Source organism: Dermacentor variabilis, chromosome 2 (assembly GCF_050947875.1).
Source record: "Dermacentor variabilis isolate Ectoservices chromosome 2, ASM5094787v1, whole genome shotgun sequence".
NCBI classification, from domain to species: Eukaryota; Metazoa; Arthropoda; class Arachnida; order Ixodida; family Ixodidae; genus Dermacentor; species Dermacentor variabilis.
Window position 1 is genome coordinate 43523179 of NC_134569.1, and position 11997 is coordinate 43535175.

Sequence of the window (11997 nt, forward strand, 5' to 3'; positions counted from 1 at the left end):
CTATGGCTGCCAGCGGATTTGAGTGCGAGAGAGCTGGTTAGACGCTGTGAGATAATCAAAATAGTTGTGGTGGCATCTTTCGCCACATGCGACTGCCCAGGGTCGATTTTTTTTTTCTTGCAGATTTAAGTTCAAAGGGACCTACTTCGAAAAAGATATTCTCCATTGGTATATATGTACTGCTCATTCATAAATAACAATAAAAAGGAAATAAACTTATAAGGATTAAAAATTTGATGCATTGTTATACACATAGTTGAAGGCTCAGAAAATGCGCACACAAGAATATTTTGCAATTATCAAATGTTCCTGCTCATACACCAATATTTACGTATAGTGTAATCGAACTGCGTAGGTGACTGCACTCAAGAAGACTGCGTGGTTCTGTGCCTGTCAAAAAAGCTAAACGTCTGACAAACTTCCGCTAATCTTCATCTTATCGCCAACCAGAAGTAATTAGTTTTCGCAAGTCAAAAAAAAAGCATGCATGGTGGCATCTTTTACGTATGCGCACCCCATGAGCAATAAACGAGCGAGTAACAGGCAGTCGCCCTTTGAGCGATTAGTGTCGAGATAGCCACCAAGAAGCCGAAACCACCTGCGGAACAAAACAAACTGACGCCCGCTCGCACGGTGGTATATAGACGTGCTACAGCTCTAAAACAAACCATGCAACGAAAACCGAGAGAGGGAGGAGCAAGAAAAATATTCCCTGTATTCCCACAGAAGACGATCCCGCCGCAGCTAGAGGCTCCAACAAGGAGCTAAGATCAAGAGATACAACTCAAGGCCGTCGAGCAGGTCTCGGCTGCTCTAGAGAGGCAGCGACCGCACGAAACAGAGAAGGGGGGTAGCACCCCCAGGAAGGGGGCGGCGGCCCTCTCAGACCCGTGGAAGTAGCGAGGGACCAAGACCTCGAGGAGCACAACGTACGAGACTGATGTAGTGGCCGCGTCGCAGTAAGTTTGTACTCCCTGCGTGGAGGGAGCCTAACCGATTCTGCAGGCATGTTCAATAACGTTCTCTCTCTCTCTGTACTCCCAAAGTGGCAGCACATGCCAGGAAAGAAAAAGTTAGGAAATTGGCACGCTTTTTAAACGCACAGATGGTGCCATAAATATACGGCATTGACCCTGAGAGGGTTAAAGCTGTTTTGAAACTGCACTCACTAGAAATGTCTCGAAAATTGGACGGCAAAGGGTTTCAGCTGTTCTTATACATTGGCTCTATGGGGTTTGAGGAGGTGCGGTGAAAGCATACAAATTATGCATGCCCGAAGAATTGGTTGACTGTACAGCCTAAATTGCCAGCGTTGTGCAGTCGAGGTTTCACACATAAATTAGATCTTTTGAAGTAAAACGAGCAAATATATATATATATATGAACACACTTGGCACTTACTCAGAGACAGCAACTTGGGGTTGTTGGTGATCCATTACAAGCACTAGATGTAGCCAGAAACAACACAGACAGATCAGGCTCCACAGCTCGCGTGCACTCACCTCCCCTCGCAGTGTTGAAGTCACCCCTTCCACGGGGTGCAAAATCTCCACGACCCCTTGGTGTGAAGTCTCCGCGGCCCCTTGGTGCGAAGTCACCGCGGCCCCTTGGTGTGAAGTCACCGCGGCCCCTTGGTGCGAAGTCCCCGCGGCCCCTTGGTGCGAAGTCCCCACGACCTCTTGGTGCAAAGTCTCCGCGGCCCCTTGGTGTGAAGTCACCACGTGTGGGAGGCCCCCCACGTCCACGCGGCGTAAAGCCCCGACCTCGGGGGACAAACTCTCCAGTGCCTCGTGAAGAGAAGTCACCAGCACCACCCCGACCTCGTGAGAAATCTCCGCGACCTCGTGGTGTGAAGTCACCCCGCCCATGCCCTTGGAATTCCCCGCCTCCTCGTGGCGCACCTCGGAAAGCACTGCAATGAACAAATGCCAACATAGTAACATTGCTGACATAAACGAGGCAAGCAAAACAAAGTGGCTGACAGAACACTCTAGTTTTGACAGCAGTGAGCAAGCCGGTTACCAGCATTATTATTAGTGTCAACACCCCGTACACAAAAACCAGGACAAAGAAAGTACTTATTACCAGCGGTACAAGCCTTCTCACCGCTAGTGACATGGAACAAGGTGGCCAGAGCCTACTGCCATGCAAACTCATCAAAAACTGCAAACGTTCTCTCGACGAAACTAAAACCTGCATGAAATGCTTTGTTAATACATGATGGACCATTCAAACCACCCAGGACCTGAGCCATGGACCTGAGCCCTGAACAAGCAGCATGAGCACTCTTTCTTGCCCCCCCAGAATATATTTTTCTTTCACCTGGACCGAAGAAGATAAGAGAGGAAAAAGAGAAAAAAAAAAATTGTTTGCAAGCCAAATTTATTCAGCCAAGCTTAGCCATGGTCACTAAGACGTCCGAAATATGTTTGTTACTTCTGCAAGTCTCATATCAGCACAATGCCAAGCATTTTTTCATCCCAAGAAAATACAGACTTAGAAATTTGCAACAGCAACTAATCCAACACAATATTTTTTCAAAGATACTAAAATTTGGACAATCTGGAGAAACAAAATTTAAGAGAATGCCCATTAACGTGCAAGCCACTGCTACACATAACATGCAAATACATTTTTTTTAAATGGTGGTCAAGAACAGAATTGTTATTGAGCACGAAAGCTGGTTTGGGGGTGCTGCAATGAGCTTAAATGCTTTGTGGGGAACCAACCTACAGAAATTTGCAACTTAAGGCTCACACACATTGAGTGATTTTCCAGCAGAAACGCAGTGGCCAGCGGCCAAAACATAGCTGTTTGTCGCTGATCAAGCGAAGCATAATATTGTCACTGGCAGCCCGCCGACCACCAAAAACGGCGAACGCAGGCAGGCAGCGTAGACCAATCAGGGCTCGACTTCATCCAACTTCCACTTGAAATCGCGGTGCCAGCTGCCGTCTGTTTTTAGTTGCATGTGTGTGCGGCACGACGAAGGCATGCTATCGTATTGCCATGCCAGCACTCACCGCTGAAATTCCAGTCAGGACAGTTTGCTTCATTTAAGTCTACCTTTAGGCAGTGCACTTAATCATTCTTCTCGACAGTTCTATAATCTTTCAAGGTTCTTTCTGACATTTCCCAGTTACCAGACACCCTAGAGTGAACTAGCACTGCACGACTCGAACAGTGCAATGTAACACAAAGTATATTGCGATTGCATTAAAACCACCTTTGGCAGCCTGTGTGACCCACTATTTGTTTGCATGTCATTATTTCGAAGAGCATCTGCAATTACCCGACAGAAAAAGCCACCGCACAAGTGCTTGCTCGCTGGTTCTACAGCAAATGCTCAATGGCCATTTGACCTGGTTTGTGCGATGGCAGGTGTCAATTTCTGATGCCAGGAGTCTAGCATTTACAACAGATCAAAAACACTGGCTCAAAGAACATTTGGCTGCTGACCCTGTTCTTTCCACGTAACAAAGGCTTTACCGATAGACCATTTCTATCTAATCAATGCCCTTGTATTACCGTAGTGTCTCACTGACGCTTCCAATTATGAATATTACCAGGCATCTTGCATACACCAGACTTCACGCTGACAACCACATCCCATCAACAAGTAAATCCCATTTCCAAGCTCAAATTGGAAAAATTAAAAAAAAAAAAAAAAGGAAAGAAAGACCATTCAAATGCACATAAAACTGTTAAACAGGTTTTGAAGGGACCCTGAAACTATTTTTATGATTTTGCACATTTACGGAGTTGTTCAGGTAAATCCGGATGACCAAGTGACACATTAAGGTGCTCCATGTAAAGCATAATTTATTATAAGGTTTTAAAAATGCACATTGCTATTGCTCACAGCAGTGCCACTCCCCTGTGATTTCAGCTGCCCTATCCCAATTGATGTGTTTGGCCCAAGTAGCATCAGTTGGGCGAGCTTATACGATTGGCTACCCAGGTCCTATCGTCCGATAATTTATCCATGTTGTGGTGAAAAAAAATGTGCGTAAAGGTTGGAATGTTGGCCAATTTGTTTCTGTAAAAAGTAACAGAAGGAGAATACACAGTCAATTTATCACTACACTCAAGCACTTCCGGCACACAACAAGTGGGTGCTTGTGTTTCGTGCTCAGTGTTGACAAGCTATGCGGTTCAGTGTTGGTCTCAAGCTCCCTTTTCGCGATCCCCGTGGTTTGCCCTTGTTTTGTGGGCTGCAACGCAGTGATCGACGATATGACAAGCTGCAAAATAGCAGCACATCGATATTGCAGTGCATCGCACTGTTGGTATCCGATACGCACCAGGATCTACGCCCTTGCAGCTGTCACTTCACGCCGGAGGATTACTAGTACAAGTGGACTGGCCATTTTGCCGGATGAGCGGAGGCACAAACATGAATGGCCTGCTTGGTGCAGCCACCTGGTGACACAGAGCTCAACCAGACACACACAGAGCTAATATAGCAGTAACCAAGTGTATTCTACTATGCTGCTGGTGTAAATTTTCGGCAGGAACGTAATAGTGAATATGTCCTTTTAAATGTTTAAAACATTTTACACTTGGTTACAGAAATAGCTTTGTATTTAACTGGTCAAGTTCTGCTCCACCAGGTGGCTGCACCGTGGAGGCCGCTCACGTTTACAGTAAAGCTCCTTTACCATAGTTGTAATAGTATGGAGGGGCTCTAGTCTATGCCTCTCCCCATCTGTCAGAATGTCCAGCTTGCCTATGTGTACCGGAATACTGCACACACTCGGTGCTGTGACAGAACATAGCAACACAATGCTTGGATGGCTCTTGCAGGGGATCAATGGCCAGGAGGCTAGCGGAGAGGTTGGAGAAGCTGTACGCTGGCTCCAAGACAACCAAAAATAGACAAAATTATGCGACGTGACGCAGAGCCAGTGAAGACTGAGCTTAGCCCTTATTACTTGGCGAACGAGTTGAGCAGAAAAAGCATGGCTAGGAAGGAGGGTAACTTGTAATCGTACGAAGCTCTCTTAATACAAGAGGCTTCACTTATATTGTGGCACTAATGTTTTACTGTAAATGTACAAGAGTCTACAAAATTTGTCCAAAATAACCGATTCAGGGACCTTTTAAGTTTGACATGTGGTACCTGCTAGCACAACTACGAAACTGAAACTTCGGAAAAGAGATTTCGCAAAAGCTGCCCAAATCGTTCGAAGAGCTGCCTGTGGATTTCCAGCGCCACATTATTTTGCTGCGCAAGCCTAAGAACTTCCAGCTAGGGCAAATCTGCAATGCTGAACAAACACCGGTTTATCTGGACATGCCATTGCAACTAGCTGTGCACAAAAAGGGCTCTAAACAAGTTGAAGTCTGGTCCACTGGCAACGAGAAAACGCGAGTTACCGTCAAGTTGTCATGCACAGCATACGGGCACAAGCTCCCGCCCTATGTCGTCAAGCGCAAGACAGTGGCTAAAGGTGAGGAGCTGCCAAAACAATGTGGTCGCGAGATGCCACGAGAAAGGCGTTGTTGGCCAAAACCACTACGAAGCCTACAAGTAATAAAGCCCAGGCAAGTTTGGTTGCAGCCTTTTTCTTCTTTTTATGGAAGTACAGAAAGTGATGAAAGGAATGAAATGGGGCATGTGCTTAAGAATGTTTGGTGCATGCAGACCGCTTGGTATGCTCAAGAGTTGTTCGCGTAGCATTTGACAGCATTCGACAAATGGCAAGCGCGATCATCATGATTAGCTAGACTTGGCACACGACATATTGCTGCAACAAGTTCGAGGTGCAATCATTATGTGAGTAAATACATGAAATGTTTTCGTAACTCCTATTATACATGGATAAAACTTTTCTTTTCCATTTTGTGTCCCACAAATTTCACGTCGTACTATATACGGGTTCGTATTATACATGGGTTCTAACAGTATATACCCTATATCGAACTTTTAGCGAAGTTTTTTACGAGTTCGATATAGCTAGGTTCGACTGTACTGTCTGCTATCATACAGCAGCAATGGAAGCTACTACAGTCGAACCCGGATATATCGAATTGCAGCTTGCAAGTCTTTTGATGGGCCAAACAGTTGTCTACCAGAAGGCAAACTCGGCGGCCCGACTTGCCCAACTCAGCGTCCGAAGCCTGCAGCCATTCAACAAGTTGACGTGTCATCCAGGCCTTCCTATTACAGCCGTAGCAGACGGGAAGCTGTTTACAGTTCTTGAAGCAGCGCGGTGACTTGCTCATCCCGATCACGAATGGCCGAAGCTTGCACGAGCCGTCCATGTTGGCTGCAAGCAGCACCGACACACGCACTTTGCTCATTTTACCACCGTGGTATGAGGTTCCACGAAGAGCGAGTGTCTTATTCAGCAACATTTGCTAAAAGAGACCAGTTTCGTCTGCATTGCAGATCTCTGCAGGCGAAAACGTATCAGTGAACGTTGGCCACTCCTCAGAAAGCCACTGCTGCATCTCCTGGCTGCTGACAGCCCCACTTTCACCTGAAATGGCCTTTCCTACAATGCCGTGGCGGTTTTTAAACCGTTGCACAGCCATCCAGTGCCACCACAAAGGTTCTCTTTGCCATGAGCCGTAGCAAACCATTTGGCCTTTTCGATTAACATCGGGCCATCCACGGGAATATTTTTCGCTCGGACTTCAAGAAACCACGTATAGAGTGCCTTCTCCACTTAGTCAAAAGCAGCAGGGTGCACACGACACGCTCCCGAGCGACTTTCCTCACCTGCTTTAAGCTTGATGTCCTGCTTGTTTCTTAACAATGTACTTAAAGTACTCTGCGGAATGCCGAATGTGTCTGCCACGGAGGACTTCTTTTCTCCATTTTCGACACGCCGGACTACTTCAAGCTTTCTTGCAAAGTTCAGATTCTTTTTCTTTCTTATGTCCGCGGATGCCATAGCTCACCAGATGACCGCAATCACACACGCTACACACGGCGCTTTGAAACAGAGGTATGCATAACAAAACGCGTGATGTGCAGGAGGAGCAGTCCGAGCGAAGCCTGTTCGAGCGGCAGTCAACGGGGCTGCGAAGGAACAACAAAGGGAAAAGAAAGAAGAGAGCGGGGAAAAAGATCGGCGGAATATGCCGTCGAAGGCGCTGTGTTCGTTTTTTGAGCCCTCCCTCTCTGGCTCTCTTGTCTCCCCTGGCCCACGAGCGACCGTGCCGACCCCTCACTCCCTCTCCCTTTTCCCAGGAAGTGTGGCCTGGAAACGTCACCGCGTCTCCGTGCCGCGCACTCTTCGCTGAGCTCCAATGCCCTTGCCAATGCACACGCCGGCGGTAGAGGAGCAAGAGAGCTCGCGCCGGTGGGGCGCAAGAACGGAGGAAAAGCTCTGCATCTCAGTTGCTAGGCGACGGCCGCGCATGCGCAGAGGAGGAGCCTGCTGACTGACTCTGCGGAAATGTTTTCCCCTGAGGCCCGGACACAAATGTCTTTGGGAAAAGCGCACCTTCCAGGGCGCGGCGTGGCGTTCGATATATCGAATGCCCGACGAAAATAGAATTCGATATACTACGCAATTGTCCTATACTTTTACATAGTATATTCAAGGGGGTAATCTGTGTGTTCGATATGGCCAATAATTCGAAATACAGTGGAACCCCGTTCATACGTTTTTCACCGGACCGGGGGAAAAAAACGTAACAGCCGGGAAAACGCAACAGTGAGGAAAGCTCCGAAAATGAATGAAAAAAAGGGCAGCTTCAACTATAGACAATTTATTTCCACAGAGTGCGCTTAGGACTTAAAAAAGCCTAGAATGATGGCTTGCCGTTTCTTTCGCTCGGTAGAAATCGCCACACGTTTCTCAATAGCCTGGAAGGCCGAATTGCTGTCAGCGTCGCTGTGAGGTGCGACGTATCTGCAGAGGAGGTCCAGAGCCGCGACGGCTTCTCGAAAGCTAGGATTTGGCCACTGCCCGGCATCATGCGGCTCGTGCTCCTCGTCGTCACCGCGCCATGGCAATTGCAACGGACGAAGGAATATCCGCGGGAAATTTTGCCCTCTTTGGCGTAATCATGCTAACCCGCTAACGACTGTTTAGTATTGCTGCGGAGCGCGCGCGTCCGAGCAGCCCGGTTGCGCGCGGCGCGGCGTGGGAGAAATGTAAACAAGAGAGGAGAGCTGTCCCGGTAGGCGGAGCAACGCCACGAGCAACGCCAACTTCCGGTTTCACTTTTGCTTCACAAAGAGTGACGCGAGGGCCTCTCCCGAGTTTCCTTCCTCTGTGAGTCGACCCGTCCAACAACCATGCGGTGACCCTAATCACAGTGATGATAGTGAGAGCATTTTTCACGAATGGCCACTTAGTGCGGCCTCTCGAACTGGCGTGCGGCTTTTTGCAGCCAGTTCCATAGCCAAGCCCGGCCAAGCCCAGCCAAAACTCGTCAAAAGCCAAAATGGCGGTTGGAGCGCGTTGCCTACTTCAGCCCAGGCGGGTTCGGGGTGCTAAGTTGCGACGTATCATGCGGGAACGTTTTCACAGCTACGACGTAACAGCGGGGTTCCTTATACATTGAATCCTATGGAAGCTATGCCGGGACCGGATGAAAACGACGTAGCAGCCGGGAAAACGCAGCAGTGAGGAACGTAACAGCGGGGTTCTACTGTATGCAGGTTTGATATATCCGGGTTCGACTGTATTACCACAACAGACATTCTGCATAGCTGAACTAGCAATAAATATTTGGTTTCAGACTTAATAATAATATTTGGGGTTTTACGTGCCAAAACCACTTTCTGATTATGAGGCACGCCGTAGTGGAGGACTCCGGAAAATTTGTCCACCTGGGGTTCTTGAACGTGCACCTAAATCTAAGCACAGGGGTGTTTTCCCATTTCACCCCCATCGAAATGCGGCCGCTGTGGCCGGGATTCGATCCCGCGACCTCGTGCTCAGCAGCCCAACACCATGGTTTCAGACTTCTGTGAAGTATACCTCCATGTAGGCAATATTGTGTAAAATGACAAGATATGCAATGGGATAGCTGCTGTGTCAACTTGTTGCCTACAAGTTGAACCACATGGATGCAAGTAACATCACCTTGTCTGTTGCTGGTATGAGGGCAGCAAATATGAACTGAAACTGGTACAATACATGCTCTAATGTAACTATTTGTTTTGCTGTCGAGAGCAGGATAAAATATTTTTGAAGGTATTGCAATGTTTCTTTTAATGCCCTTGCATGCATCAAAATTAAGTTGCGCGTTCACTTCGTGCAAGCACCAGTGCTATGTCACTGATGTACAACTGACGTCATGTCAAACATGAGCAGCAAAGCGCATGGCCAAAGCGTGAATGAAGGTGTAGCAGGGCAACTATCGCCTCGAAAGCAGGCGAAGAAGATAGGCTCACGTGCAGGAAGCGCGAGAATAGGTCACAGTAGTACACTCCATCCTTAGCAGCCGCAGTGTTGGGCGCACTCGCGTGTTCTATTCTCGCGCTACCTGCATGTGAGCCTATCTTCTCCCTCTGCTTTGGAGGAGATAGTCGCACCGCTGCAAAGGTATAGTGGCACTATCCAGTCATAACCACTGACGAGCGTGCACATCCTATCAGACCACACTGCGCAATGATGCTCCCCCTATATACTACAATATTTTCATTTGTTTTGATTCTTGTTTGAAAGCGGAAAAAAGATGACTGTGCAAGCTGCAGCATATGCACCGCTGTTGAATTTAGCGCTATAGCACATACAGATTTGCCGGACTGTGCTATAAGACTCCCCCTATACTGCAATATTTCAGCTTTTCTTTGATACTTTTTGATCACAGTCAAATAAAGCATGACCTGAACAGAAACAAATATATTGCAGTATAGGGGGCGCACCATCGCGCAGTGCTGTCACACAAATGAGTGCACCTGTAAATGGCGATGACTGGACGGCACTATACTTTCAGTTATGGTTTGGCCGTGCACTCCTGTGTTCGTTTCAGTTGACGCGGTATACCTAGTTCCGGCTTTGCGCTATTGCTAGTCGCTCATAGCACTTCCGGGCAACGAATTCAAGATTTCCATAACCGGGCGATCTGTCGCGCGACTGCCCGTTTCGTCGCAGTCTCGAGCAAAATCGCTCATATGGGGTTTGGGCTTAACATATATGTCTTCAGCGGGTTGTTTAGCCTCAAGAGTACCATTTCCATGCAATGTGTGTGGCCATACTCTTGGTCCCAATGATGCGCACTTGTGTGAAAAATAGAATGCAACAAAGCTGCCGAGTGCTTACCCAGGCGGTCCACCGCGGCCTCTGGTGGGTCCACCGCGGCCTCTTGTGAAGTCCCCTCGGCTCATCCCTCTGGAGTAGCCTCCTCTACCACGCATTCCTCCACCATCCATCTTTCACGGTTGCTGAAACGAAACATGAGAAGTGCGATAGACTCATGAGGTCAAGCTAACAGTCACGATTGATATACAAAGGCAAAACGCAACCCTTCTTGTACGAAAACCAAGTTCCAATTGCTCTCCTAATTGCCGGTCTGGCGAACGTACTTGCCATAGCAATTTTCGCAGTTTGGTGCAGACAGATAAAATTCCGCGTGCAGATTTATAGATTCAACTTCCGAGAAGCGTGCACTCTACAGTCCTGAACAAGATTTCACCGAACAATATCGTAACGACGACCACGGCGACATATGTAATGTAAACGAGGAGCCGCAGCGCTCAGTGAGGTCATTATTACCATAACCTCTCACTACGCATCACCATTTTCCCACTCGGCAGCGAGGACGACGCTAGGCCTACTCTGGGAGTTGACAGGTATGAAACCAGCAAACCCTATCAAAAAAGCAAACATACATAGACAATTTTTTCTAGGTCGCACCTAAACAGCACTCAGAAAGCCACTAGTTTCAACTCCGAACAAGTTCGTACTGTGACACTGAACAAGTGCGTAGTCTTCGGGCGTCGGCGATAGGCCTAGTTCATAGTCGACAAAGAATGATCACGCGGGTAAGTCAGCGCGACACTTTAACGATGCATTCAACGCACACGAAACATTCAGAGTTGGTTCATACGGTCAGCACCAAGTAGTATATACGTGACGTATAAGAATAACAAGTAGTACTCACAATTTTTGCCGGAATTCTACACGGACAACCAAATGAAAGAAATGCGATGAATGACGGGAAAGAAATGACGCCGGCGCCGGTTTGCCGGTAGCAATAAAAGCGCCACTGGTGGTGAACTACGTACTTGTAAATGCGGACGCTATTTACTTTGTTTTAATTTAAAAAAACTATTATAAGCAAAAAATTGCACGATAAATATAAGTTATTTAACACATTATGCTATATTGGTTTAGTCATGGAGGAAAGAAAGCGTAGACGTAGGCATTGCCTCGCTGCCAAACTCTATCTCTTTTCTTCTCTCCACTAGTGTCGGAACCGTTGGGCACTACCTGTTGTTTCTTCATTCATGGCTACCTATGGCTACCTCGCGTGACTTCCGAAGTCTTCCTCACGCGTGCGAGCCGATCCCGAAGGCCATTAACCTTCATCATATTTCAGCGTATGTTCGCAGGCATTATAGGCGACAGCCGTTCTAGTGCCAAACAACAAATCTTTGATGCACACCCAAGGATTGTGCTGACCATGGTTTTATCACGGTACTGACCACGTAAACACCGTGCGCTGAGTCACCAGCCGTCGCGACCACCCCCCGCCCGTGATGATGCTTGAAAGGAGCGCGTTTGCTTCAAAAAATGACAACCATTCTATTAAAAATGGAATGGCAGCGAATGCTGACGACAGTCAAAGCTCTCGAACGAAAAGCAAAGTGCTTTCGCTGCCATTCCATTTCCACAGAGTGGAATGGTAGTCATTTGTTCGTTAAGTATTGCGGGAACGTTCTTCGTCGGTGGTCGTTTCGCGCCGGCGCCGTTTGCATTCCCGATGCTGTTCCCACCGGCGCTTCTCGTACGCCTGTTGTTCTTCGGGTGTACGAACTAAAAGTGTCCGCCCAGGTGGTAGAATAGGAGAGGTGGCCAAACGGCG

The 11997-nt window shown here is 47.8% G+C and overlaps 1 protein-coding gene across 3 annotated transcripts in view; it reads right to left on the bottom strand.

The window, feature by feature from the left end:
- Window positions 1-11203, bottom strand: part of LOC142571715 (uncharacterized) — a 33197-nt gene extending 21994 nt beyond the window's left edge. For all 3 annotated transcript variants that reach the window (XR_012825929.1, XM_075680263.1, XM_075680262.1), the window contains exons 1-3: window positions 11074-11203; window positions 10233-10354; window positions 1503-1912 (exon numbers count right to left, since the gene is read on the bottom strand). Coding sequence is in view for 2 of the 3 variants with exons in the window: in XM_075680263.1 (XP_075536378.1) it covers window positions 1503-1912; window positions 10233-10342 (520 nt within the window). In the remaining variant the exon portion in view is untranslated. The remainder of the gene's footprint in view (window positions 1-1502; window positions 1913-10232; window positions 10355-11073) is intronic.
- Between the last annotated feature and the right edge of the window lie 794 nt (window positions 11204-11997).